Source organism: Scyliorhinus torazame, chromosome 15 (genome assembly GCF_047496885.1).
Source record: "Scyliorhinus torazame isolate Kashiwa2021f chromosome 15, sScyTor2.1, whole genome shotgun sequence".
Classification (NCBI taxonomy): domain Eukaryota; kingdom Metazoa; phylum Chordata; class Chondrichthyes; order Carcharhiniformes; family Scyliorhinidae; genus Scyliorhinus; species Scyliorhinus torazame.
In genome coordinates, this window is record NC_092721.1 from 153,084,650 (window position 1) to 153,109,654 (window position 25,005).

Sequence of the window (25,005 nt, forward strand, 5' to 3'; positions counted from 1 at the left end):
GAGGAGGAGCGTGCCAGAGAGGCGGCGCAGGCTGCCGCAGAGGGGCAGGCGGCAGCCGCCCAGGCTGGAGGGACACCTGACCGACAGGACGAGGAGGGGGAGGAGGACGTCGCGGCCCCACGGCAACGGAGGCACCCGAGGGCGCCCCGTGTGTACCGGCCCCGGCAGTCATACCAGGACCTCACGGACCGGGAATGCAGGAGGAGACTCCGGATGAGCCGGGAAACCGTGGCACACATCTGCCACCTGCTGGCACACCTGTCACCGCGTGGCACTGGCGGGGGACACCCTCTCCCCGTGTCCGTCAAGGTTACGGTGGCCCTGAACTTTTATGCAACGGGGTCATTCCAGGCACCGAGTGGGGACCTGTCCGGCATATCGCAGACATCAGTGCATCGGTGCATCCGGGCAGTGACAGATGCCCTTTATGCCATGGCGCACCGCTACATCCGCTTCCCCGTGGACCGGGCCAGCCAAGATGCCCGGGCCGTGGGCTTCTCTGCCATTGCCGGGTTCCCCATGGTCCAGGGCGCGATCGATGGGATGCACGTCGCCGTGCGGCCACCTGCAGATAACAGGGCCGTGTTCACTAATAGGAAGGGGACCTATTCGATGAACGTACAGGTGGTCTGCGACCACCGCATGATGATCCTGCACGTCTGCGCCCGTCACCCAGGCAGTGTACACGACTCATTCGTGTTGTCGCGGTCATCCATCCTCGGCATGTACGAGGGACGCCATCCCCGGCTGAGGGGCTGGTTGCTGGGCGACAGGGGCTACCCATTGCGATCGTGGCTGATGACGCCTATATGGAGGCCACGCAATGAGGCGGAGAACCGCTACAATGATGCCCATGTAGCGACAAGGGGAGTGATCGAGAGGTGCTTTGGCGTGCTGAAGATGCGTTTCAGGTGCCTGGACCTCTCTGGGGGCGCCCTCCAGTATCGGTCAGATAGGGTCGGCCGCATCATTGTGGTGTGCTGCGTCCTGCACAACATAGCCCAGCAGAGGGGCGATGTGCCGCAGGCAGAGGAGGGCGGAGTGGAGGAGCAGCAGGAAGAGGCCCAGTCCTCCCCAGATGAGGGGGATGGGGGCAATGGTCAGGGCAGACGGGGTAGACACAGACGGGTGGCTGTCCACCGTTACCGGCTGGCCCAGCGGGCACGGGACAGACTGATAGACGCCCGCTTCACTGACTAGATGGGCGTGGGAATCGGGTAGTATGGCCACAGACCGCACACCATGACAACAGCCGACCACCCACACCCCCCACCCATCCACCCACCCAGCACCCTCACCCCCCTCCCCAACCCCACACACCCCACCCGCATGCACACCACCCCCCCACTCCCAATTGCCGATCCACCGGCGGCACAACGGGCCGGGCTCACCCAGTTGCGGGTGGACGCGTGTCTATCGCAGGCCATGGAGAATGATGACAACCCGTCTCCGATGAGCTCCTGGCTCTACATCGTTGGACTATGTCTGACCCATGGCCACAGTACCACCATCCACCCGGACCATCCCTGCATGCGGCTGTGACACTGCAGCGCACGGTCCCGTCCTCTGCCCGGGGGATGTTGATGGCGGCCCAGGGGGAAGGGGGCAGACTCACCTGGGGCTGAGGTAAGACCACCCCTCACACACACACTTACGCTCAACGTACATGACACCCCCGCACACTTTGGACAGAGCACAAAGGCAGCTTCGGTAGGTGTAACATTGACTTTAATAACCAAAGGAGTTCATGCACGTGCCCTAGCGCCTAAAACTCATCTGTGCCCTGCACCCGTGCCAACTTACTCAGTGTCTAATTGTTTGGCCTTACGGGCCCTTTGACTACGTCTACGTGGTTCCCCAGACGGTACAGCAGAACTGGAGGTGGACTCCTGTGATTCCTGCCCTCTGACACTGGATCCCTTTGGCGGCCGTTTCCTGGGGCGTCCTGGCCTAGATGGGCCAGGCTGCGGCCCGGGCGACTGGGATGGCGAGCTGCCAGCCTGTCCTGCCCGTTGCCCACCCGATGCACCTGGGACGGAAGGGGGGGAGTCCGAGGTGTCGCGGTGTACCGGGACCTCCCCTACAGAGGGAGCCGGGACGGACCACACCACCTCCTCCTCCCTCGGGGTGCCCGATGGCCCCCAGGCCTCTACATGGGTGGGGGATGCGAACGGACTGGCCATCCGACGCGCCCCCGACATCTGGCGCTGCCAGTCCTGGAGGCCCGTGCTGGTATCGACAGGGGTCTGCAGGTTTGCAGCCATGGAGCCCAGGGGGTTGTCGAACCCTGTCTGCGACAGTGCGACGCCAGCTCGCACATGGCCACTGGCGCCGATGCCCTCAGCGATGGCCTGCTGAGACTGGGCCATGGCCTGCAGAGACTGGGCCATGGCCTGCAGAGACTGGGCTATGGCCTGCTGAGACTGGGCCATGGCCTGCTGAGACTGGGCTCTGGCGTTGAGCGCCTCTGCCATCTGGCGCTGGCACTGGCTCATGGCCTCCTGTGAGAGGGCAGCCATTTCCTGGGCCACAGACGCCGCCTGCACGGAAGGCCCCAGGCATCGCAAACCGTTCCCCATGTCTGACACCGTCGCACCCATTGCCTCCACCGCGGACGCCACCCGTGCGGTGTCAGCCTGGGTGGCACGCATGACCGGGACCACTCCCAGCTCCTGGACGCGGGTGGACTCCTCCACCTGCGACCGCAGCCGCCGCAAGCCACCCGTCACCCTATTCGCTCGTCTCCGTGTCGGTGGTTGCATCGGATCTATGTGTGGGTGTGGTAACTGCAGGAACCCGGGATCCATCTGGGCGGCAGATGTTCGCTTGGCCTGGGCTGCCCTCCGACCGCCCGGTCCCTCTGCTGCTCCTACCTCCACCTGCTGTACCGGGACGGCTGTGTTGTGCGCACCAGTGAGTGTACCAGACGCCTCATCACTAAAGTGCCCAACCGTGGTGAGTGTTTCTGCGATGGTGGAGGGTGTTGGTGACAGCAGTGGCGTTGTGTCGTGCTCTTCGTCCCACTCTGAGTCCATGGCACTTTGGGGTGGGGGTTCGTCTCCACCCATCCACTCTGAGTCACTGTCCGGTATTTTGTCTTCCCGGGTAGGGGTGTCCTGGGTAGTGCTGTCCCGGGTAGTGCTGTCCCGGGTAGTGCTGTCCCGGGTAGTGGTGTCCCGGGTAGGGGTGTCCCGGGTAGGGGTGTCCTGGGTAGTGGTGTCCCGGGTAGGGGTGTCCTGGATAGTGGTGTCCTGGGTAGTGGTGTCCTGGCTCGGATGTGACGGGGGCCTGTGGCTGCCCCCCTCATCGCTGGGTGGTCGCTCCCGCACGTGACGGGGGTGTCGTCTCCCTGTTGCTCCAGGTCTCTCCGTCTCCCGTGGTCTCCGAGGGGCATCCTGCGGGCGTCGCATGCTGGAGGGTTCGGGTCTCTCCGTCTCCCGTGGTCTCCGAGGGGCATCCTGCGGGCGTCGCATGCTGGAGGGTTCGGGTCTCTCCGTCTCCCGTGGTCTCCGAGGGGCATCCTGCGGGCGTCGCATGCTGGAGGGTTCGGGTCTCTCCGTCTCCCGTGGTCTCCGAGGGGCATCCTGCGGGCGTCGCATGCTGGAGGGTTCGGGTCTCTCCGTCTCCCGTGGTCTCCGAGGGGCATCCTGCGGGCGTCGCATGCTGGAGGGTTCGGGTCTCTCCGTCTCCCGTGGTCTCCGAGGGGCATCCTGCGGGCGGTCTGCATCTGCGGGGATGGGTGCCTGGACGTTTGGTCCTGCGATACACAATGAAGCATGCATGGTTAGACATCAGGCAGTGATCAGGTGATACGGGAGAGGGGGATATAGGGGAGGGGGGATATGGGGACGGGCTGTTGCTGGCTCACTTGCTCGTGGGGCCCCGACCTCTGCATCAGCAACCTCCCGGTCCTCAGGTCCGCCAGCCAGTTCCAGGGCCCTTTCCTCGTGTACGGTCAGTGGCCTCTCATCAGCGGGCCCTCCTCCAGTCCTCACATGCTCCCTATTGTTGTGTGCGCGCTTCTCCTGGGGGGGGGGGGGGGGGGGGGTGGTGGCAGGGGTAAAAGGCAACAGTGTTAGGCAGGTATATGAATGCACGCCATCGGTTGCGCGTGCATTGCAGAGGTTAAGGTTAGGGCTGGATTCACTTGGGGATATGGGGGATATGGGGGAGGGGGGGATATGGGGCAGGGGGGATATGGGGGAGGGGGGATATGGGGGATATGGGGGAGGGGGGAATATGGGGGATATGGTGGATGGGGGATATGGGGGATGGGGGATATGGGGGAGGGGGGATATGGGAGATATGGGGAGGGGGGATATGTGGGAGGGGGGATATGGGGAGGGGGGATATGGGGGAGGGGGGAATATGGGGGAGGGGGGAATATGGGGGATATGGGGGAGGGGGGATATGTGGGAGGGGGGATATGGGGGAGGGGGGGATATGGGGAATATGGGGGAGGGGGGATATGGGGGATATGGGGAGGGGGGATATGGGGGAGGGGGATATGGGGGAGGGTGGAATATGGGGGATATGGGGGATATGGGGGAGGGGGGATATGGGGGAGGGGGGATATGTGGGAGGGGGGATATGGGGGAGGGGGGATATGGGGGAGGGGGGGATATGGGGAATATGGGGGAGGGGGGAATATGGGGGAGGGGGGATATGGGGGAGGGGGAATATGGGGGATATGTGGGAGGGGGTATATGGGGGAGGGGGGGATATGGGGGAGGGGGATATGGGGGATATGGGGGAGGGGGGATATGGGGGAGGGGGATATGGGGGAGGGGGGATATGGGGGATATGGGGGAGGGGGGGATATGGGGGAGGGGGGGATATGGGGGAGGGGGGGATTTGGGGGAGAGGGGATATGGGGGACGCTCACCCTGCCTGCTCTGACGAGGTCGTTCACCTTCTTGTGGCACTGGGTGCCTGTCCGTGGTGTTAGGGCCACAGCGGTGACGGCCTCTGCCACCTCCCTCCACAGACGCCGGCTGTGGCGTGGGGCAACTCTGCGGCCGTGCCCGGGATACAGGGCGTCCCTCCTCTGCTCCACCGCATCCAGGAGCGCCTCCACATCGCGTGACTCGAACCTCGGGGCTGAGCGACGGCCAGCCATCAAGTCGGGTGTTGCGGTCGGCTGTTCCGGTCGGGTGGGGGGGGGAGCTGCGCGGCCTTATGAGCCGTCACGCCGTGCAGCGCGTATGACGCTGCACGGCGTGAACCACTGCGCAAGCGCGGATCCCGTTACGTCGCTGCTAGCCCATTTCGGGCCGCAGACTATCGGCCCATTTTTATGACGTGACGCAAGTGGGATTTGCGCCGTTTTTTGCGCCGATCGGCGGAGTTTCCGCCGATAACGGAGAATTTCGCCCCTGATTTCACCTTTTTAGAAAGTGACAAGGAGGATTGATGAGGGTCTGCTTGGATTTTCGCAAGGCTTTTGACAAGATCTCACATGGCATACTGATTAAAAATCTAAAAGCCAATTTGATCCAGGGGAATGTAGCAAACTGGGCACAAATTGGCTCAGTAACAGGAAACAAAGGGTAATTATTGGCAGGTGCTTTTGCGATCGGAAGGCTGTTTGCAATGGCATTCTGCAGGGCTCAGTACTCGGGCCTAAGCTTTATGTGGTCTATATTAATAATTGGACTTAAATGTAGGGGGAATGATCAAGAGGTTTACAGACAACTCAAAAATTGGTGACGCGGTAGATAGTGAGGACTGTAGACTGCTGGAAGGTATCAATGAACTGGTCAGGTGGGCAGAAAAGCAGCAAATGGAATTCAACCCAGTGAAGTGTGAGGTGATGCATTTGGGAAACTCAAACAAGGCAAAAGAATGCACAGTGAATGGTAGCATTCTGAGAGATGTAGAGAAAGTAAGGGACCTTGGAGGAATGTCCACCGGTCCCCTGAAGGCAGGCTAATAAGGTGGATAAGGAGGCATATGGAATTCTTTATTAGCTGAGACATAGAATGTAAGAGCAGGGTGGTTATGCTGGAACTATTTAGAACATTAGCTAGACCGCAATGCGAGTATTGTGTGCAGTTCTGGTAACTTTGTTACAGGAAGGATGTGATTGCACTAGAGAGGGTGCAGAGGAGATTTACGAGGATGCTATGTTATTCTCTAAGTCTGAATAAAGATTGTGGACTTCCAGTTAACACAAATACTTTATTGAGTAGGTTTGTTCTGTTTCCAGAGCTTAACTAGATATAATACAGTCAAGAGGTATGACCAGTGAAGCTGAGGTAACTGCCTATGCTGAGCTGTCTCTGTCTGCTGCTGCTCACTAGTCCTGTGCTTCTGAAAGAGGCGGATCCTGCCTTGGGCTGGACCCTTTATACCTGTCTCTGATGCCCTCTAGTGATGCTGTGGCTGTTACATCTGTCTGCAGTCCCTGGTGTATGTGCAGATGTATGTACAGATGTACAGATCACTACAGATCACTGCCAGGACTGGGAAATTGAAGCTATGAGAAAAGATTGGATAGGCTGGGGTTAGAATCATAGAATCCTTACAGTGCAGAAGGAGGCCATTTGGCCCATTGAGCCTGCTGCGACCCTCTGAAAGAGCACACTGCCCCTGTAACCCCACCAAACATTTTGGACAATAATGGGCAATTTAGCATGTGGGAGAAAACCGGAGCACCCGGAGTAAACTCACGCAGACATGGGGAGAACGTGCAAACTCCACACATCTCCTGAGATCGGAATTGAACCCGTGTCCCTGGCGCTGTGAGGCAGCAGTGCTGACCACTGTGCACCTGTGGAACAGAAGAGGCTTGGGAAATTTGATTGAGATGTACAGAAGTGTGAGGGGTCTGAATAGAGTCGATGGGAAAGGCCGTCAGTGACTATGAGGTACAGATTTAAAGTGATTGGTGGAAGGGTTAGAAGAGATGAGGAAAACCTTCTCCACCAGCCAGTGATAGGGGTCTAGTACTTGCTGTCTGAATGAGTGACAGAGGTAGAAAACATCATCTCACCTTAAAGGTGCTTGGATGTGCACCCCCATTGCTGCAACCTGCAGAGCTGTGGACCAAATGCTGGAAAGTGGGGTCAGGCTAGGTGGCTTGTTTTTCAGCCGTTACGGACACAATGGCCTCTTTCTGTGCTGTAAACCTTCTGGGATTATTTGGGAATCTGGAGCACGTTCCTCTCCTCCCTGATTGGTTGGGGACGCTGGAGGTGGGACCTGAATGCCATGGCTTGGGGAAGATCCTTGACAGGCCGCTTCTTCAACCAGAAGGTCTTCATCCAGGTTCCTAACTGCAACTGGTCCCACCTTACTGTTGGAAAACTCAAAAAAGCCCCTTGTTTGCACTGCACCCTGGCAATCAGAATGTAGTCCACTCGTGGATCATTAAGTGGCTAGACCAGGAAGCTCCACCATGTGATGAAATCCTCACTGACATCCAGAGCTGGGAGGGAATCTGTCTCCGGGGAACAACATACAATTGATAGTGTTGCTCGCCAACTGTAAAGAGCAGTACTTGATAATCAGACAGCATCCATTGGTAAACCACCAGTCAGCTTGCAGATTTGGTTGAGCCGTGGCATTTTCAACCAAACTTCTCATTGAAAGATTGCATGTTTTCCTGCTTGCGGCTCTTGTGGTGCCACACTTTTGGTACGTTCGCTAATTTAAAATCCAACTTCTGACTCAAGTGCTTATTTTTAGAACCCAGTTCTTAAATGAACAAGGTTTTTAAGTGGAGATTGGTCTGACCATTTTGCATTGCGCAATGCAAAATAAAGGAGCAGAATAGAGAATTCTGGAACCTTGAGACAAATAAAGTCCAGGTTCAGACTCTTCGGAAAATAAGACCGAAATATCTTTGAGACAAAAAGCACTGCAAGAAGCCTGCTGAGCCTAGGTCCAGGGCACTGGAGAAAAAATGTGTCAGGTATCCAGGCGGTGAGGGTAGGGAGGGTCAGGAGGGAGCCGAGGGGAGCGATTGAGGTCTTGGAGAGTAGGCTGGGGAGGGGGAAGACAGCTACATAGGTTATTGAGCCAAAAGTGGTGGGTACCCCGTTGGAAGGGGACTCCTGATGGAGAGGTATTTCTGCACTTGCCGCCCAGGATCCAGCTCCCTTTATTTCTGGCCTCCCCCCACACTCAGCTGTCATCCGTCACTAACCAAAAATTCAGCTGGGAATTAAAAGAGCCTTAAGTGGGCATTTAAAGGCCTTAATTAGGAAAAGGCAACCGTAAAAACGGTACCAGTTTGGGGTGAGTGGTGTTGGGATCCCGGACGAGAGCTTAACTCTTTTCAATTTGTAAAACTATGAGGAAAGGTTACAGTACCACAGGAGTGATAACACTGACCAATAGGTATCTTTTATGTTAAAACAAACTTTAATTTAACCCAGTATTAACCACATTAACAAGAGAAATAGCTTTACAGTTAATAGTTACAATACTTAAGTGAAAGAAGAAACCCTTAACTTATTTTCTAAACCTGCCACAATATTTAAATTAAGTAAACCAATATAGTTCAAATGTCACTCCTGAATAAAGTTAACAACCAGGTTTCTACTTGCAGAATCTTTGAAGGGAGAAAGTTTCAGGACCAAAATGGAAATACCTCTTTTCAGATTAAAATCCTATGAAGAACTAACTTTTCAGACTGACCTGGCTCCTCCCCTTAATTACATCATCGGTACCCAAACCTCAAGGCATTCTTTTGTCTCCTCTCACAAGATGTTCCATGACATGTTTAGCCAGGACACCATATAAATGATTTCACCCCAGTTATCCTTTAAATGTAAAGGATGGGCACAATTCTCCCAAAAGTGAACAAAGTCCCCTAGCGAGCGTGTTTAGCCGCGTGTTACCCGGCGCTCGCAGTGCCGAGAAACACGTCTATTCAATGCGACTCGCGCTGTATAAGGGGCCTGAATGGGAAATGCGTGGCCGAAGCTGCACATAGCCCTGTTTTGTACAGTGGGGAGCTCTGCTTTGCCTGAACTCCCCAGTGTAGCGAGAGATCGGGCAACCCCCAGCCACCCATGCCAGGCACCGCCTTGGCAGTGCCAACCTGGCACCCTGTCAGTACCCATGCCAGCTGGCACTGCCACCTGGGCAATATGGGACTGCCAGGCTGGCACTCGGGTGGCACTGACAGGGTGCCAGACTGGTGATGCCAGGCACCAGCAGTGCCAGGGTACTAGCTTGCCCAGAGGGTATGCAGCTGGGGTCCTCTCATCCCCCAGGAGACCCACACAAGTGCCATCCCATCTGGTCCCCATTTGTGAGGACCTGTGCTGCACGGCACTCACCCGAGGTCTGTGAGGTGCAGGGGATGAATCCCAAAGCCTCCGGTACTTCGGGAATTTGCACATTCAAGAAAGGTTAACTGCCTTGCTCTAATATGCAGATTTGCAGCGGGATTCGCATCGTAACATCTCACAAGATTGTGTTGGATCTTGCAAGGCATGGCGAGCCAGGTAGATCCTGGGAGTGGGGTCTCCCGGCTTTTCATCGGTCACGCTGTACCTCGGCGAGTTACTTTTCCGGCGCAGCGTGACCGTTAGCTCGTGCCAAATACTTCATTAGCTATCTAGCTGTAAACAAGTAAATGGTTCTCAAATCTATCAGCAGAACACATCACCTGCAAAATTATTGATTATCTCACCTTTAGGACCTCTTAATCACAGCTTTAGCAGACATACTGTCTATATGCATCATAACCCAGGTTTTAATAAAATTCCTGCAAAAAATGTAAAATATGGCAATTTCTTACATTCATCACAGTGGGAAAGGGAGGAAATTTCCTTTGTGCAATTTCACAATTTCACATTCTATCCCTACCTCAGAACCCACTTGGGGGTGGGGAACACGGGAACGTAAAATGATGGCCCTTTTTTTTGTGATGTTCATTGGCGGATTGGTCAGGACATAAGGGATAACCTAGTTGCCCTTTTTCAAAATAGTGCCATGGAACATTTTATACCCACCAGAACAGCAGGTGCTGCCTCAGATTAACGTCTCACCCAAAAGATAGCACCTCCGACAGCAGCACTCAAGCCTTGAACGATGTTCTCAAGCCCTGGAGTAGGATTTGAGCCTGGAGACTACGAGACAAAAGCATGCTATCAATTGAGCCATAGCTGACACTTATCCTAAAGTGCTTATAAGTATTGACCCTGGTAGATGCAAAATAAGATAAAAGTAAAATGATGTAAACTGACAACCTTTCAGATAAAAATATATCATATATGTTATTAAAAATTTACTTTAATGTCAATGGTTTGTATGTCTCAGGAACATTATTGGATAGTCTGTTCATTGATATAGTCAGACGGGTTGGTCACACGATAAAAACTGCACCAGTTTGTGTGTTTACCTAAACTGATATAATTGTGGAAGTTTTGTGATAATTGATTAAGTAAAACATTCTTTCTTTCTTTCTTGCATATTTTTAGACAGAACCCCTTGCTCCTGGTCAAATTGGTCCTGTACAGAATGTGGCTTCAGTTCCTGAAGAGTGCTCGAGTCCGGCACCATATCCAGCTGTTTGTAGACTACCCAAGACTCTCAGGCCACCATTAGGTCTCGGTGCTATCTCGAGGCTTCCTTCAGCAAAAAGCAGACTTGCATTCCAGAGCCAAAGAACAGCGATAAATTCCACCGCACTTCACATTCAAGGGCAAGCTGGCCAGGAAATTGCAGGTAAATGATTAGTAATTGTGGTATTAGATCAGCGAGCTAATTGGATACGAAGGTCCATGCCTCCAACCATTTTTGCACACAAAATTGTTGCGGATCTTTTTATCATAACACCTAGAGTTGGCAGCTGTAAGGGAGATTAGATTCCATCAAATTAATAAAATTTACAATACATAGTCAGGATTGAGTTATTTGAAGAAATGGAGAGGGTTGACTCAGCTATTGAGTTGGTGTGCATATCTAGATGTTTAAAATGCACTCAATAAAGTACCATGTAATAGACATGTATTCAAAATTAAAGCTCGAGGTATGAAAGGACCAATGGCTGCATAAAGATGAAACTGGCTAATGGACAGTAGAAAGTGATAGTGAAGGTTGCTTTTCAGACTGGATGGAGCTACTGGAAAACTGTTTGGATATAAATTTGCAACCTGAATGTGGATGTACAGAGTATAATTTCAATGTTTATAGGTGACACAAAATGTAATAAATGGTGAGGAGGACAGTAACGTACTTCGAGAGGGCATAGAATAATTATAAAGTTGGCAAACCTGTTGAAAAGTCTATAAAATCTAATTGGCCTTATAAATAGGAGCATAGCTCTCAAAAAGCTGGCTATGTGGCACCCAAATCAGTACTACCAGTGCCATTTTGGTCTAATATGTGTGTGAATCGTGCCAGAAGCCATTTGGGGATGTCAGTAATGTGGTTGTTAGGAGCCCATGCCGGAAGATTGTAGAGTGAGCAGATCATGACATCAGTAATGCTGATTTGATGCCGGTGTTGCCAGCTTTGACCTTGTCACTCCAGCTCTTAAGCACGTAATGTACAAAACATGCATTCAGTGGGGCGGAGCACCCCAGCAGCACCATTTAAAAGGAGCATCAATGCTGTCAGGTTAGTTGCTGATTAATTTCAACTGGCTCTGTCCGAGTATGGAGACGTTTTTGAGTTATTTAACATTGGTGGGGAAAAAGGCTTTGTTTTGACTTCAAGGGTTCTGGTCAGACCACTTGCTCCTTGTCATGAGTTGTAGTACACGCCACATGACCTGCAGTACGAGAGGGTGATGGAGCAGAGGCCACAAAGAAGAGGACAAGATGCCCATAGATGGAGGAGGCGAGGTTTCTCAACAGGAGGCCTTATTCACCCAGGATCTTTGAAGAGATGCTCAGACCTGCAACCTCAAAACAGGATAGGGATGGAACTGCCAGTGGCTACGCAAGTGATAATAGTTTTGAATTCTTTGTGTCTTAACCTTTCCAGGCTGGAATGGGTGTTATCTCCCAATTCACCATTCATTATACGAGGCAGGCAAAACCTTACTCACTATATTTCCACTGCAGTTTCAGGTGGTATGGACACCTGCCCATCAGTATCACTGCAAATTCTGTACCCCCTCTTGTGAGTTTATCTTATTCATCCTTTAGCGGCCCTATCTCTGTCTTAATTCTCCTTCTGTTAATTCTGTACTTAATGGAATACTTTACTTTCTTCTATGTTCTTTGATATTGTCATTTCATATATCTCTTCATTTTTCTTGTTAGTTTCTTCAATATTTTTCACTTTTTTTCCTTTCTTTTCCCAGTTGTCACTGTGCCTTCTCTCCTGAAGGATTTGGCTCTTTATTGGGGTAAGGTTCTGTGGCACCAAGCAGCCTCTCGTTTCAAGGTGTAATGGCCAATACCAAGAGTTCGTTGTTGACATATGAGACTTAACACATTGTTAGTAAGTGGTTTGTCTGTCACGGCATGCTGTTCCTGCTGTTACACAATATTGTGGGACATGCACTCACTCACAGGGATACACAAAGATATGCCAACACAGATAAATATACACAGAGATGCACACCGATAGAAAAAGTACGTCTTAACACACAGGTTCACACACGCAATACATACATATAATATATACACAGATAGTTTTATACAAACAGGCACACATGCACACATACAGATATACACACACATAGATACTCTCAGACACATACGCACAAACAGATGAACAGACACATGCAGAGATGTACATACATACATACATCCCTGCAGAAATACACACGATATACACCCACACCCACATATGTTTAACTAGAGTCGATGGTTCATTTTAAAGAGTTAACAACAGCATAGTGAGCTGAATTAATGCCTTCTGTGCTGCAGTTTTGATGAGTTTATCTTATTTCCATTGCTAAATTTAAAAATCAGCATAAACTTGAGGATTGAACCTTAAAATGTTCTGCTTGGTATGGCTGAGAAACTCACTGGATTAACTTGTTGAACTAACAGGGGTCTATTATCAAATAAAAACAGAAAATGCTGGAAATACTGAGCAGGTCTGACAGCATCTGTGAACAGAGAAACAGATTTAACAAGTGAAATATTACCAATTCTAAAATGTTTCTGCTGTTGAATCAATAACAAGTCTTGACCTCAATGGTGTTGACTGGCTGCATGCCATTGCAGCCACTTGGGTCAGTGTCTGTGAGGAGTCTGCACGTTCTCCCCGTGTATGCGTGGGTTTCTCCGGGTGCTCCAATTTCCTCCCACAGCCCAAAGATGTGCAGGTTAGGTGGATTGGCCATGCCAAATTGCCCTTATGTTAGATGGGGTTGCAGGGATAGGTTGGAGGTGTGGGGTTAAGTGGGATGCTCTTTCCAGGTGCCGGTGCAGACTCAATGGGCCGAATGGCCTCCTTCTGCACTGTAATTTCTATGAATCTATGATTCTATGAAAGGCAGCCAATTAACAGACTACGTTCCCAGGGACTGAAGCTGTGAATGGCTGTCAGCTCCACTGGGAAGGGTGAGTGCTGCTGATATAGGTAGGGAAGTGAAATGGCATCTCAAATTGGAGGCAGTGACTGAAATGATCTGCAAAAATAAAGAAGGCCATAACTGCTGGGCCGTAATTGTTGGTGGGGGGGGGGGAAGTATTCTGCACTGGATGGTTTATAACGGAAGCCCTAGTTTTTTTTATCCCTGTGATTCAAGGATGGGTATACGAAGATTCAGACATACAAAATGGAGCAGAAGTAGGCCATTGGCCCTTTGAGCCTGCTCCGCTATTTGGTAAGATCATGGTTGATCTGTATATGTTTCAAGTTCTACATTCTCATCTACCTCCAATAACCTTTGATTCCCTTGCCTAACAAATATCTATCTACCGCCACCGTTAAAATATACAATGACCCCCCACCCCCCCGAGATAGAGAGTGGGACTTACCACGCAAACTGCCGCAAAACAAGGTGGCCCGCCATTGACCGGCGGCGGGATCTTCTGGCCCCGCTGTTATCAACAGGGTTTTCCATTGAATGCAGCTCTCGCTGCCGTGAAACCCGCAGTGGGAGTGCGCAGTCAACGGGCAGCGAGTTCCATAGTCTCACAACCCTCTGAGAGAAAACATTTCTTCTCATCTCTGTCCTAAAAGGGCATAATTTTAAAATAGTACCCTCTAGTTCTGGACAAACCCACAAGAGGAAACATCCTTTCCATGTCCATCTTCTCACGATCATTGGATCTTATATACTTCAATCAAGTTACCTCTCACTCCTCTAAACTCCAATGGAAACAAGCCCAGCCAGTCCAACCTTTCTTCATTAGTCGGGAACCCACACATTCCAGGTATCACTCTACCAAACGTCCTCTGAACTGCTTCCAACAGATGGTCCTTTGGCCTGTTTATGGATGACCCCATCTCGGTACCTGCCAGGCGCGGCTTCACCGGGAGGCTCATCTGAGGTCTGGAAAATCCTGGCGGCATCAGGAACCAGGCCCCTTAATTAGCCAATTGACTACCCGTTGCACTGGGCAGGTAACGCTTGGCACATTTACCCTGTCTTTGGCAAGAGTGATGAGAGGCAGGATCATGTTGGGAGCCAGCCCAAAGCGCTACCTTTATATTTTGCTCACAGTCTCTCACAGTCTCACCTCAAACCCCACTTCCTTGTGTTCAGGAAGATTCAGATGTTTTAGGTCAGTGACCCTTCCACAGAACTGAGAGTGCTCAGAGATCCAATACTTTACAAATCTACTTGGAGCAGGAGGACAGGAGGAGAGAGCAGACAGGAAGTTCCATGATAGGGTAAATGGCAGCAGTGATCAAATGACAAAAGGGATCATGGTGAACGGTAAAGGCAAAAGGACAATGGAAATAGGACAAGAAAGAAAAGATGTGTCTGGAGGAGGTGTGAACTGGAAAATACAGAATCAGTAACAGCTGGCACTCAAAAGAAAAATCGAGATTATGATTCGAAATGGTTGAATTCAGTATTAAGTCCAGAAGGCTGCAACGTGCTTTATTAAAAGATGAAGGTGCTGTTCCTCGAGCTTATGGTGAGCATCATTGGAAACGTGTAGGAGGCTGAGGACATGGTCAGCGTGGGAGTGGAGCAGTGAAGTAAAATGAGAGGCCACTGGAAGCTCAAGGGTCACCCTTGCAAACCGAACAGAGACGTTTTGCATACCTGTCACCCAGTCTGCGTTTGATCTCCCCGTTGTGCGGCAGACTGCCTCATGAGCAGCGAACGCTAAACTGTACTAAACTGAAAGAAATGTAAGTAAGTAAATTGATGTGTAACCTGGAAGGTGTATTTAGAGTCTTGCACAGTAAGAAGGATGGAGGTAAAAGTAGAGATTTTGCAATTCCTGTGCGTGAATAGATACATTGAGCTTCCAATCACCTCACATTTAATTATCTGCTCCACTGCCGCTCAAACCTCTCTGTCCTCTGCCTTCCACACTTCCAATAAAGCTCAGTGTAAACTCAAGCAACAGCACCTCATCTTTCGAATAGACATTTTACAGTCTTCTGGATTTGTCATTGAGTTCAACAATTTCAGATCATAACCCCGATCATTTTTGTTGGATGGCAGCTGTTGGTGTGTTTCTGATTTTCCATTTGCACCTCCTCTTGACACACCTTTTGTTTCTTTATCTCTCCTATTGCCACTTCTTTTTGCCTTTTACAGTCATCCCTTTTGGCATTTAATCTCTCTTGTTTTTCATCCCTATCACAGACTTTCTTATTTATGCTGTCCTCACCTTACCTTTCATCTGCACATTTAAAGAGGATTAGATTTTTGAGCACTCCATGTTGCAATGAAGAGTCATTATTGACCTGAAACGTTAACTTGGTTTCTTCAGCTGCTGCCAGATCTGCTGAACATCTCCAGCTTTAAAACGTTATTCTGAATATCCAGCATCTTCAGTACTTTGCTGTTGTAGGGGTCTAGTGTCGCTGTTTCTAAACCATGATGGCAAGATGATGTTGTATTGTCTCCTGTGAGCTGCCACAGCTTCTAGGCATGATTAATGTAGGAGCATAACACTGGTTGCTGATTGAATAGTGTGAGTCACTAATACAGTTCTACTTACAGGTCACTACCATCCAAAGAGTCTTTGATTATGATAATGTTACTTTTTTTCTTCTCTTTCCTGTCAGGATTCTGAACTATATGCACATATAGTGCGGTAGCTTGAGTGTTCTTACTTTTGCTGTTCATAACAACAACAATTGCATTTGTATAGTGCTTTTATAATAACAACACACGGTTCCTGCCTGTCTGCATTTTCTGATTGGTCAGTGGTTTGGTTTGGTAGTGGAGTCTGACACATGCACCTCATTTACTGGTCACGAGCTCTTGCTTTCAACACCCCCCCAGCCTTTGTTCTGGGCACTTGACGATTTGCAGGGGGTTTGGATGTGTAACAGGAGAGGGTGGAATGGATGGAACAGCTTGAGATGGGGGGAGGGAGGTGTGGGATGAGGACTGGAATCGTGTAAGAAGAAGGGGTTGTATAGTGATGGGGCTTATATGAGAGAGCCGAAAAGAATTGGGGATGGAATAGCATGAGAGGAGTGGCGTAGGAAGGATAGAATGGCATGAGATGTAGATTTAAAGAAGTATTGTTGCAATAAAGATGATAATTTCACTGCAAATGTTTTGTGGGCCTCTGCTGGTTCCTCAAAATAAAGCATCCCATGGTCCTTCACAGGAGCGTTATGTATAAATATTTGACACGCAGCCACATAAGGTGATATGAGGGAAGAAAACCACAAACATGGCCAAAGGGGCCTAACCAGTTCTAGCTGGTGTTGTGCTTCTCACAAACCTCCTTCCATCTTTTTAAATTCCTATCGAATTGGAATTGAAAATGACTGGGAATGCCTAAGAAGCCAGAATTAGAGGAATGTAGACACTGTGGAGGTTTGCGAGGCTGGATGAGATTACAGGGATAGGGAGGGGGAAGCCATGGAGGGATTTGAAATCAAATTATGAGAATTTTAAAATCAAGACACTGCTGCCCGGGAACTGATATTAGTCTGGGTGACGGGTGAATTGGACTTGATGCATATTAGGACACTGGCAGCTAAGATTCGGGTGACCTCAAGTATTTGGAGCAGGGACCGAAGACAGATATTTAATGGTAGGAGATTCTGCTTTTTCTGTAAATTTCTGGATGTTCTATGTGCAATCTGATAATTTAGCGAGACTTTGCAAATCGCTTGCCTACATAAAAACACTGACTCCCTCAAATGGGAGCAGCACACTTTGGAACGTCCTGAGAACAGAAAATAATATAAATCCTCATTCTTTCTTTAACATTGATCAGGTATAGTTTCAGAGACTGTTATCCAATTAGCTCTGATTATTTGGTAATATGTTAAGCCTATTAATTAGCACCATCAGATATTTCAGGTTGCACTCTTCCATGTAGGTAGTACCTGTTGGCTAAGTGATGTCAGAGAGAGGATATTTATTTGGATTTAGTGCCATTTCCAACAGCTTCTGTGCTGCAATTAATAAGATTGAGATAATTAAAGCACAAGGTGATAGCGGAGGATTCATTTACTCAGATCCTACATATTCATGTTTTATTATGGGCCATTTTTAAAATATTGCATATTTTATGGTAGTATTGATTGCACAATTAGTATGGATCCACTATGCTGAGAGCCAACATTAATTAAAAAAGAATTGGCTTCACTTTTGCTTCTTAATATATTGATGTCAGCTACAGCCTTACAAAATTCTTTCAATTTCTTCTTCTTGATCATTCACACCAAGATCATCAAGGCATTGTTGTGAAGGGGTTATCAGATGTTTTCATGTTGTTTCATAAATAAGACAAAGAAAATTATCTTCCTGTTCCAAATAGAGAGGAATTCAAAATTATAATTGCATTAACTTCCCATCCTTAGAGGTTTTCAAGTGGTATGTGGATTTGGAGAGGTAAGAATGTAGTCCACAGATAATAATATTGTGGGTTGAGTCAACTAAATAGCGTAGTCTGACTGTAAATTACTTACAATTCAATGGGACAAATCACTACTGTTTGTGATTTGTAGTAAAATTATAAATTGCAAATCGATGCATTTACTATTTAGCTATAAGTAATGAACAGGGGAAATATCCCTCCAAAAATATCTGCAGCCACATCTTCCCATGGTCATCATTAGCAATTGTAAAATGCATTGGTGCACAACAAATTGGCTGGGCTTTCTCTAATTTCGACCAATTTCAAACTGAGTCTTGTAACACTCTCTCTCTCCTTTCAAACTATTGAATATATGGCAAAGACTTAAACGTACCATAATGAAAAGCAGAAGATCAGAGAAGATAAGCATTGCTGAAGGCGAGTATAGTACTTTTGAGGACTATGGGGAGTCAGCCTTTGAAGACACCAGTATTGTAATACATGATTTAAAGACTTATGTAAATTTGAAGCATAAATGAAAGGAACTTGGACATATTGCTTTGTGACTTCTCTGTCTTTCTCATTACATATCATGTCAAGTATTGTGTTGAACCCTGGAGCAATTTTCAAGACAACTGAGTGCGACAGAGACTTTTCTGATTGGTGCTAAACTGCATATTGTAGATTCTACCTTGCAAAATATAATAGACACAATATAATCAAGAAAATAAAAAGCAAATGATATTGTCGACTTAACTAAAAGTCTTGGTATTGCTGAGGTATTGACGAGGTGGATGTAGAAAGGATGTTGTCTCTTGTAGGTGAGTCCAGAACTGAGGACCACTGCTTTACAATTAGGGGCTACCTTTTTAGGACAGGAGTTCGAAGAATCTTTTTCTCTCAGAGGATTGTGCGACTTTGGAACTCTGCCTCAGAAGGCAGTGAGGCAGTGTCATTGAATATTTTAAGGCACAGGAGATAGATTCTTGTTAGGTAAGGGAATCAAAGGGTATCGGGGTAGATGAGAATGTAGAACTCGAAACACAAGATCTGCCATGATCTTATCAAATGGCGGAGCATGCTCGAGGGGCTGAATGGCCTACTTCTGCTCCTATTTCGTATGTTTGTAAGTCTGTTGTTTTGTAGATTACAAAATCCTGTTATTTACCTTGCTTACACCGCAGTGAGACTTTCAAGTCTTGATGTGGGTTGATGTTCCAGGAGGAAAACAAATTATAGAGCTTCTGCAGAACACAGAGCCTGCAACCAAGTTGTTTCCAAACTGGCCATTAGCCCATTAGCATCTTGGGGATAAGATGTAAGAGCATTCTGTAAGGTGGAACTCTGTAGTGACAAAAGTTTTGCTAGTATTTGGTGATATCCATACACACAAAAATACAGATAGCTGTATAAATATATAAAGCTGTTTATCAGTATATGTAATTATAGGTATGACCTCCAGCCATTGGGTGGCGCCAGACATGCATCATGTGACTGACGTGACATGGCAGTTGGTAGTAGGGCGTACAGTAGAATATTCATGCTTCGAGTAGCACCCTAGGAACTTGAATAACTTTGTTTGTATATAGATCTGTTAGTTACCTTTCCACGTGTTTGACAATAAATCATTGTATGATCTGTGTGTGTCTTCATCATCGGAGGAACCAGGGAACACAACATTTCTGATTAAAAACAACGGGTTAAAGGGATGTAGGGAACAAGTAGGGAGATGGCTTTGAGACCAAGAAGAGATCAGCCATGATCTGATTGAACAGTGGATCAGGCTCGAAGGGGTGAATTACCTACTTCTGCACCTAATCCCTATGAGTAGCCCATTTTGTACCTGATGTGAAAGGATGAGCAGACAGCATGTATGTATTAAAATCTAGATACCACATACTGCATTCCTGAGTGAAAGGAACCCTGGCCAGGATTCTCCGAAAATGGGGCTATGTCCCAACGTTCGCCGGAAAGCAGGGGCGAATCACTCCAGACTTTTTTCAAAAAGTCTGGAGTGATTCTCCGACTTCAAGAGGGATAGCAGGGCCCCGGCGTGCGCCGCGCAGCTCCTGCTGCCGATACGGGGCCCTGCATTTCTGGTCGCGGGTCCGCGCTTGTGCGCGGCGGCCGTTTTCGCATTGGCCCTCGTGCAACATGGCGGATCTACACAGCGGGCCGGCGCAGGAGAAGATAGGCCCCCCCCCCTCGGATCGAGAGTGCCCGCCGGCCGGTAACCCCCGATCGCGGGCCTGGCCATCGTGAAGGCCCCCCCCCCGGAGTCTGATCACCCCCGCCCCCCCACCAGGACGGCCACCGCGGCTGTGAGTCCAATTGCCCGCCGGGTGTAACCATATGGGAACCACGCTGGCGGAACTCGGCCGGTCGACCGCGGAGAATCGTCGCGGGGGCCTCTTTCAACGGCCCCCGACTGGCGCCGCGTCGAACGCGTGTGCGCGACTGGCACCAATTCTCCGGTCGCCGGAGAATCGCGTCCCGGCGTCGGAGCTCAACGTGGGCTTCTGATCCCATTCTCCGCCCCTGCGCTGAGCGCGATTTCGGCGCGGAGGCTCGGAGAATCCCGGCTCCTATATCTGTTGCAGCCATCAACTTGGAGGTACAAATTCACATATTTAGGAGGTTGATGCGGACTCTATGGTTTTCAGGCACCTTTGCACAGTTGCTACCTGTGGAGTTCTTGTTGCATCTATCGTAGAGCCATCTGCTTGCTTTTCGTGGGCACCTATCATTGTCCTTTACCTTTGCATCTGTCACTGTCCTTTACTTTGGCATCTGTCATTGTCCTTTACTTTGGATCCTGTCATTGTCCTTTACCACAGATCCTGTCATTGTCATTTACTACAGAACCTATTTTGTTCTTTACCTTGACTTCTGTCATCATCATTTACTTTGACATCTGACATTGTCCTTTACCACAGAACCTGTGATTGTCCTTTAATATGGAATCTGTCATTGTCCTTTACCTTGGCATTGTTCCTTCATCTGGAGATTTTTTTTTTTTCATTTTTTTCCCTGTGGGCAATTAACTGAGGAGACAGCATTCAGCTAATTGGCCACCTCCTGCAATGATTTCTGTACACCAGATCTATTTGGGAGAATTCCTTGTGCCATCGAGATGTCTCAATATCCTTTCCAGTGGGATGTAGGAATGGAGAGAGAGATGTTGTTAACTTTCAAGTCATGAATGTTTTCAGAAACTTAAATACTCATTTATTTTAGGGTTCACTGAAATAGCACAGCTCCTTTTAAATTAAAGGATTATTTTTAGAACATGAATAGATAACATGGGGGATAAAAAGGGAAAACTACAAACTGCTTTGACAGGAACTCCAGATACAGTAATGACATAGTGTAAGAGCACAGCTTGAACAGTTTAAAAGGTCAAATAACCATGAGATTATCATAATAAAGCTCTTCTAATGTTCCCTTATTAATCTGTTTCTATCTTTTGAAGCCATTATTTTTCCATTTTCAGTCCTCACATCTCTCCAGCGAGATGAACAGGCTTGCCAAATGCTGCAATTTACTTGATCCCAGTTTTGAATTGGCTGGAATGAGATTCAATCAAACGACCCTTGATGACTCACCATCTATTTTTTTTTACTTTATGTGAGGTAATTCCTAAACTCCACTTCATGCTTCTTGCTGAAAGCACAGCTTACCTCAGGAATTTGCAACACATTAGGCTTGAGACTTCCAATACGTAATCTGTAAACACATAGGGCTGGATTCTCTATTTGGGAGACACTGGGCAGGATTCTCTGTTATCCAACGCCGATATCGTAATCAGCGATCAGGCGGAGAATCAACTCCGAAGCTCAAATCGGGGCCGGCACCGGTTTCACGCTGGTCAGCCATGCTCCGCCCCCTCGGAAATGGCATAATCGTTTCGCTCGGCACTGCCATTGCAAAAGCGTTGCCGCATCATCGGCTGGCCCTCCCGTGATGCTCCGCCCCGATGGGCCGAGTTCCCGAAGGCGCGGGACACGTGTGGACTTAGCGGTCGGGAACCCGGCGTGGTGGCGCGGACTATGCCCAGTGCCGCCACACTCGGCTGGGATCCGTGCCGCTGACCGGGGGGCTTCCACGAGGGTTTGGGTAGGACTGGTGGGGGATAGCCAGTGGAGGCCTATGGGGTTGCGGCTAGCGGGACGGGCCCACGGACGGCCGGCGCCATGTTGTACGGCGTGACCGCTGCAGGTTGGCATCCATGCGCACGCGGGCCTGGAACTTGGCCATCCTCCTGCTGTTTTCGGCGCGGGAGCCAGGAGTTTCACCCGGCGCCACTGCTAGCCTCTCACTGGTCCTGGAATCGGTGAGGGGTCGGTGCCGATTTTTTGTCGCAAAACTCCCAGGAATTCTCCATTCGAGCCGGCACTTAGCCGCTGAAACGGAGAATCCAGCCCTATGTTCTCCTGCCTGAGGAGAATTGCAACCAATTTACGTTCCGCCTGGGAGCACAAATCGGTAACCAATTCCGTATCCTTTGCCATGCAAATTTATGCCTGGCGAGGAATACAAGGGATTCCTGTTGGAATCCTGCTATCGGGCTGCCATTTTGAGTGGGCACCCTAATAGCAAAGCCCTCCCCCCGCACCGCAAAGCAGCTCCCCCACTCCAGATTTCCAGGGTGCCCCCTTCCTCCAAGTACAGGGGTGACCTGACCCTTCCCCCCCTCCATGAATCTCCTAATGAGGGAGATGCCCCCTAGGGACCCTGAATTTGGGAGACCTCCTCCCCCTAGGGAGCCCTGTAAGAGGAAAACCCCACCCCCAGGGACCCCTGTAATAGGGAGACTCCTACAGAGACCCCCTGACTAAAGTGACCCCCGACTAAAGGGATCACCCCCACCCAGAAAAGAGACCCATGTCTGGAAGCTAGATAGAATAATTACAGCTGTAAAACTTAACTTGAAGCTCCACCTGTCCATTTCTGGAAGGAGGACAGCTATGACTTCCATCCCCCCCCCCCTTCAGATCCATTAGCTGTAAGCCATTCATGACTTTCTAGTAGTTGGCTGTGATTAGCAGTTTCCACAAACCATCTACAGCCTTGTGGGGGGTTCCTTCAGTTAGAAGGTCTCTGTGGTGGGTTCCTTCAGTTAGGGGATCCCAGGGTCTCCCTATTAAGGGCATCTTGCAGGGATCCACCTATTAAGGGGACCCCTGGGGGTTCGCCCTAATAAGGTTGCCCCAGGAGGAGGTCATTACTAAGGAGAAGGTTCTGGGGAAACCAAAAGGTCTGAAGGTGGATAAATCAACTGGACCGGATGGACTACACCCCAGGGTTCTAAAGGAGATAGCTGAGGAGATTGTGGAGGCATTGGTGATGATCTTTCAGGGATCACTGGAGGCAGGAAGGGTCCCAGAGGACAGGAAAGTGGCTAATGTAACACCACTGCTTAAGAAGGAAAGGAGGCAGAAGATGAGAAATTATAGGCCGGTTAGCCTGACTTCGGTCATTGGGAAGATTTTAGAGTCCGTTATTAAAGATGAGATCGCGGAGTACTTGGAGGTGCATGATAAAATAGGACTGAGTCAGCACGGCATCGTCAAGGGGAGGTAATGTCTGACTAATCTGTTAGAGTTCTTTGAGGAAGTAACAAGGAAGTTAGACAAAGGAGAACCATTGGACATGATTTATTTAGATTTCCAGAAGACTTTTGACAAGGTACCACATAGGAAACTGTTAAATAAGTTAAGAGCCCATGGTGTTAAGGATAAGATCCTGGCGTGAATAGAGGGTTGGCTGACTGGCAGAAGTGGGGTTAAAGGGGTCTTTTTCAGGATGGCAGCCGGTGACTAGTGCTGTGCTTCAGGGGTCTGTGCTGGGACCACAACTTTTCACAATATACATCAATGATCTGGAGGAAGGAACTGAAGGCACTGTTGCTAAGTCTGCAGATGATACAAAGATCTGTAGAGGGGCAGGTAGTATTGAGGAAGCAGGCGGGCTGCAGAAGGACTTGGACAGGCTAGAAGAGTGGGCAAAGAAGTGGCAGATGGAGTACAATGTGGAAAAGTGTGAGGCTATGCACTTTGGAAGGTGAAATGGAGGCATAGACTATTTTCTAAATGGGAAGATGCTTAGGAAATAAGAAGCACAAAGGGACTTGGGAGTCCTTGTTCACGATTCTCTTAAGGTTAACGTGCAGATTCAGTTGGCAGTTAGGAAGGCAAATGCAATGTTAGCATTCATGTCAAGAGGATGAGAATACAAGACCCGGGATGTACTTCTGAGGCTGTATAAAGCTCTGGTCAGACCCCATTAGGAGTATTGTGAGCAGTTTTGGGCCCCTATCTAAGAAAGGATGTGCTGGCCTTGAAAAGGGTCTAGAGGAGATTCACAAGAATCATCCCTGGAATGAAGAGCTTGTTGTATGAGGAACGGTTGAGGACTCTGGGTCTGTACTCGTTGGAGTTTAGAAGGATGAGGGGGGATCTTATTGAAACTTACCGGATACTGCATGGCCTGGATAGAGTGGACGTGGAGAGGATGTTTCCACTTGTAGGAAAAACTAGAACCAGAGGGCACAGCCTCAGACTAAAGGGACGATCGTTTCAAACAGAGATGAGGAGGAATTTCTTCAGCCAGAGGGTGTGAATCTGTGGAACTCTTTGCCGCAGAAGGCTGTGGAGGCCAAATCACTGAATGTCTTTAAGACAAAGATAGATAGGTTTTTGATCAATAAGGGGATCAGGGGTTATGGGGAGAAGGCAGGAGAATGGGGATGAGAAAATATCAGTCATGATTGAATGGTGGGGCAGACTCGATGGGCCGAGTGGCCTAATTCTGATCCTATGTCTTATGGTCTAAGGGAACCCCTTGGGGAGGGGGAGTTCACCCTATTGTTTCTTGAGGGGGGGGTTCTTCCTATCAAAGGGATCCCGGGGTGGGGAGGGGGGCAGATGTGGGGGGTGTCTAGTACATAGAACAAAGAATAGTACCGCGCAGGAATAGGTCCTTTGGCCCTCCAAGCCTGATACCACACTTGGCCAGATGGACTTTGGGGGCAACTCCCCTAAGGAGGCACCCCCTTGGCCCATTGTGAGGTTCACCACGTCAGGACCACTCTGATAAATGCCAGAAGTGATCTGCACCCACGTGATTC

General features: G+C 49.4%; 1 protein-coding gene across 3 annotated transcripts in view; it reads left to right on the forward strand.

Moving 5' to 3' along the window:
* Window positions 1–25,005, forward strand: part of LOC140391911 (microtubule-associated tumor suppressor candidate 2-like) — a 766,862-nt gene that overhangs the window by 324,631 nt on the left and 417,226 nt on the right. For all 3 annotated transcript variants that reach the window (XM_072476954.1, XM_072476953.1, XM_072476955.1), the window contains one exon: window positions 10,437–10,683. In XM_072476954.1, the coding sequence (XP_072333055.1) occupies window positions 10,437–10,683 (247 nt within the window). The remainder of the gene's footprint in view (window positions 1–10,436; window positions 10,684–25,005) is intronic.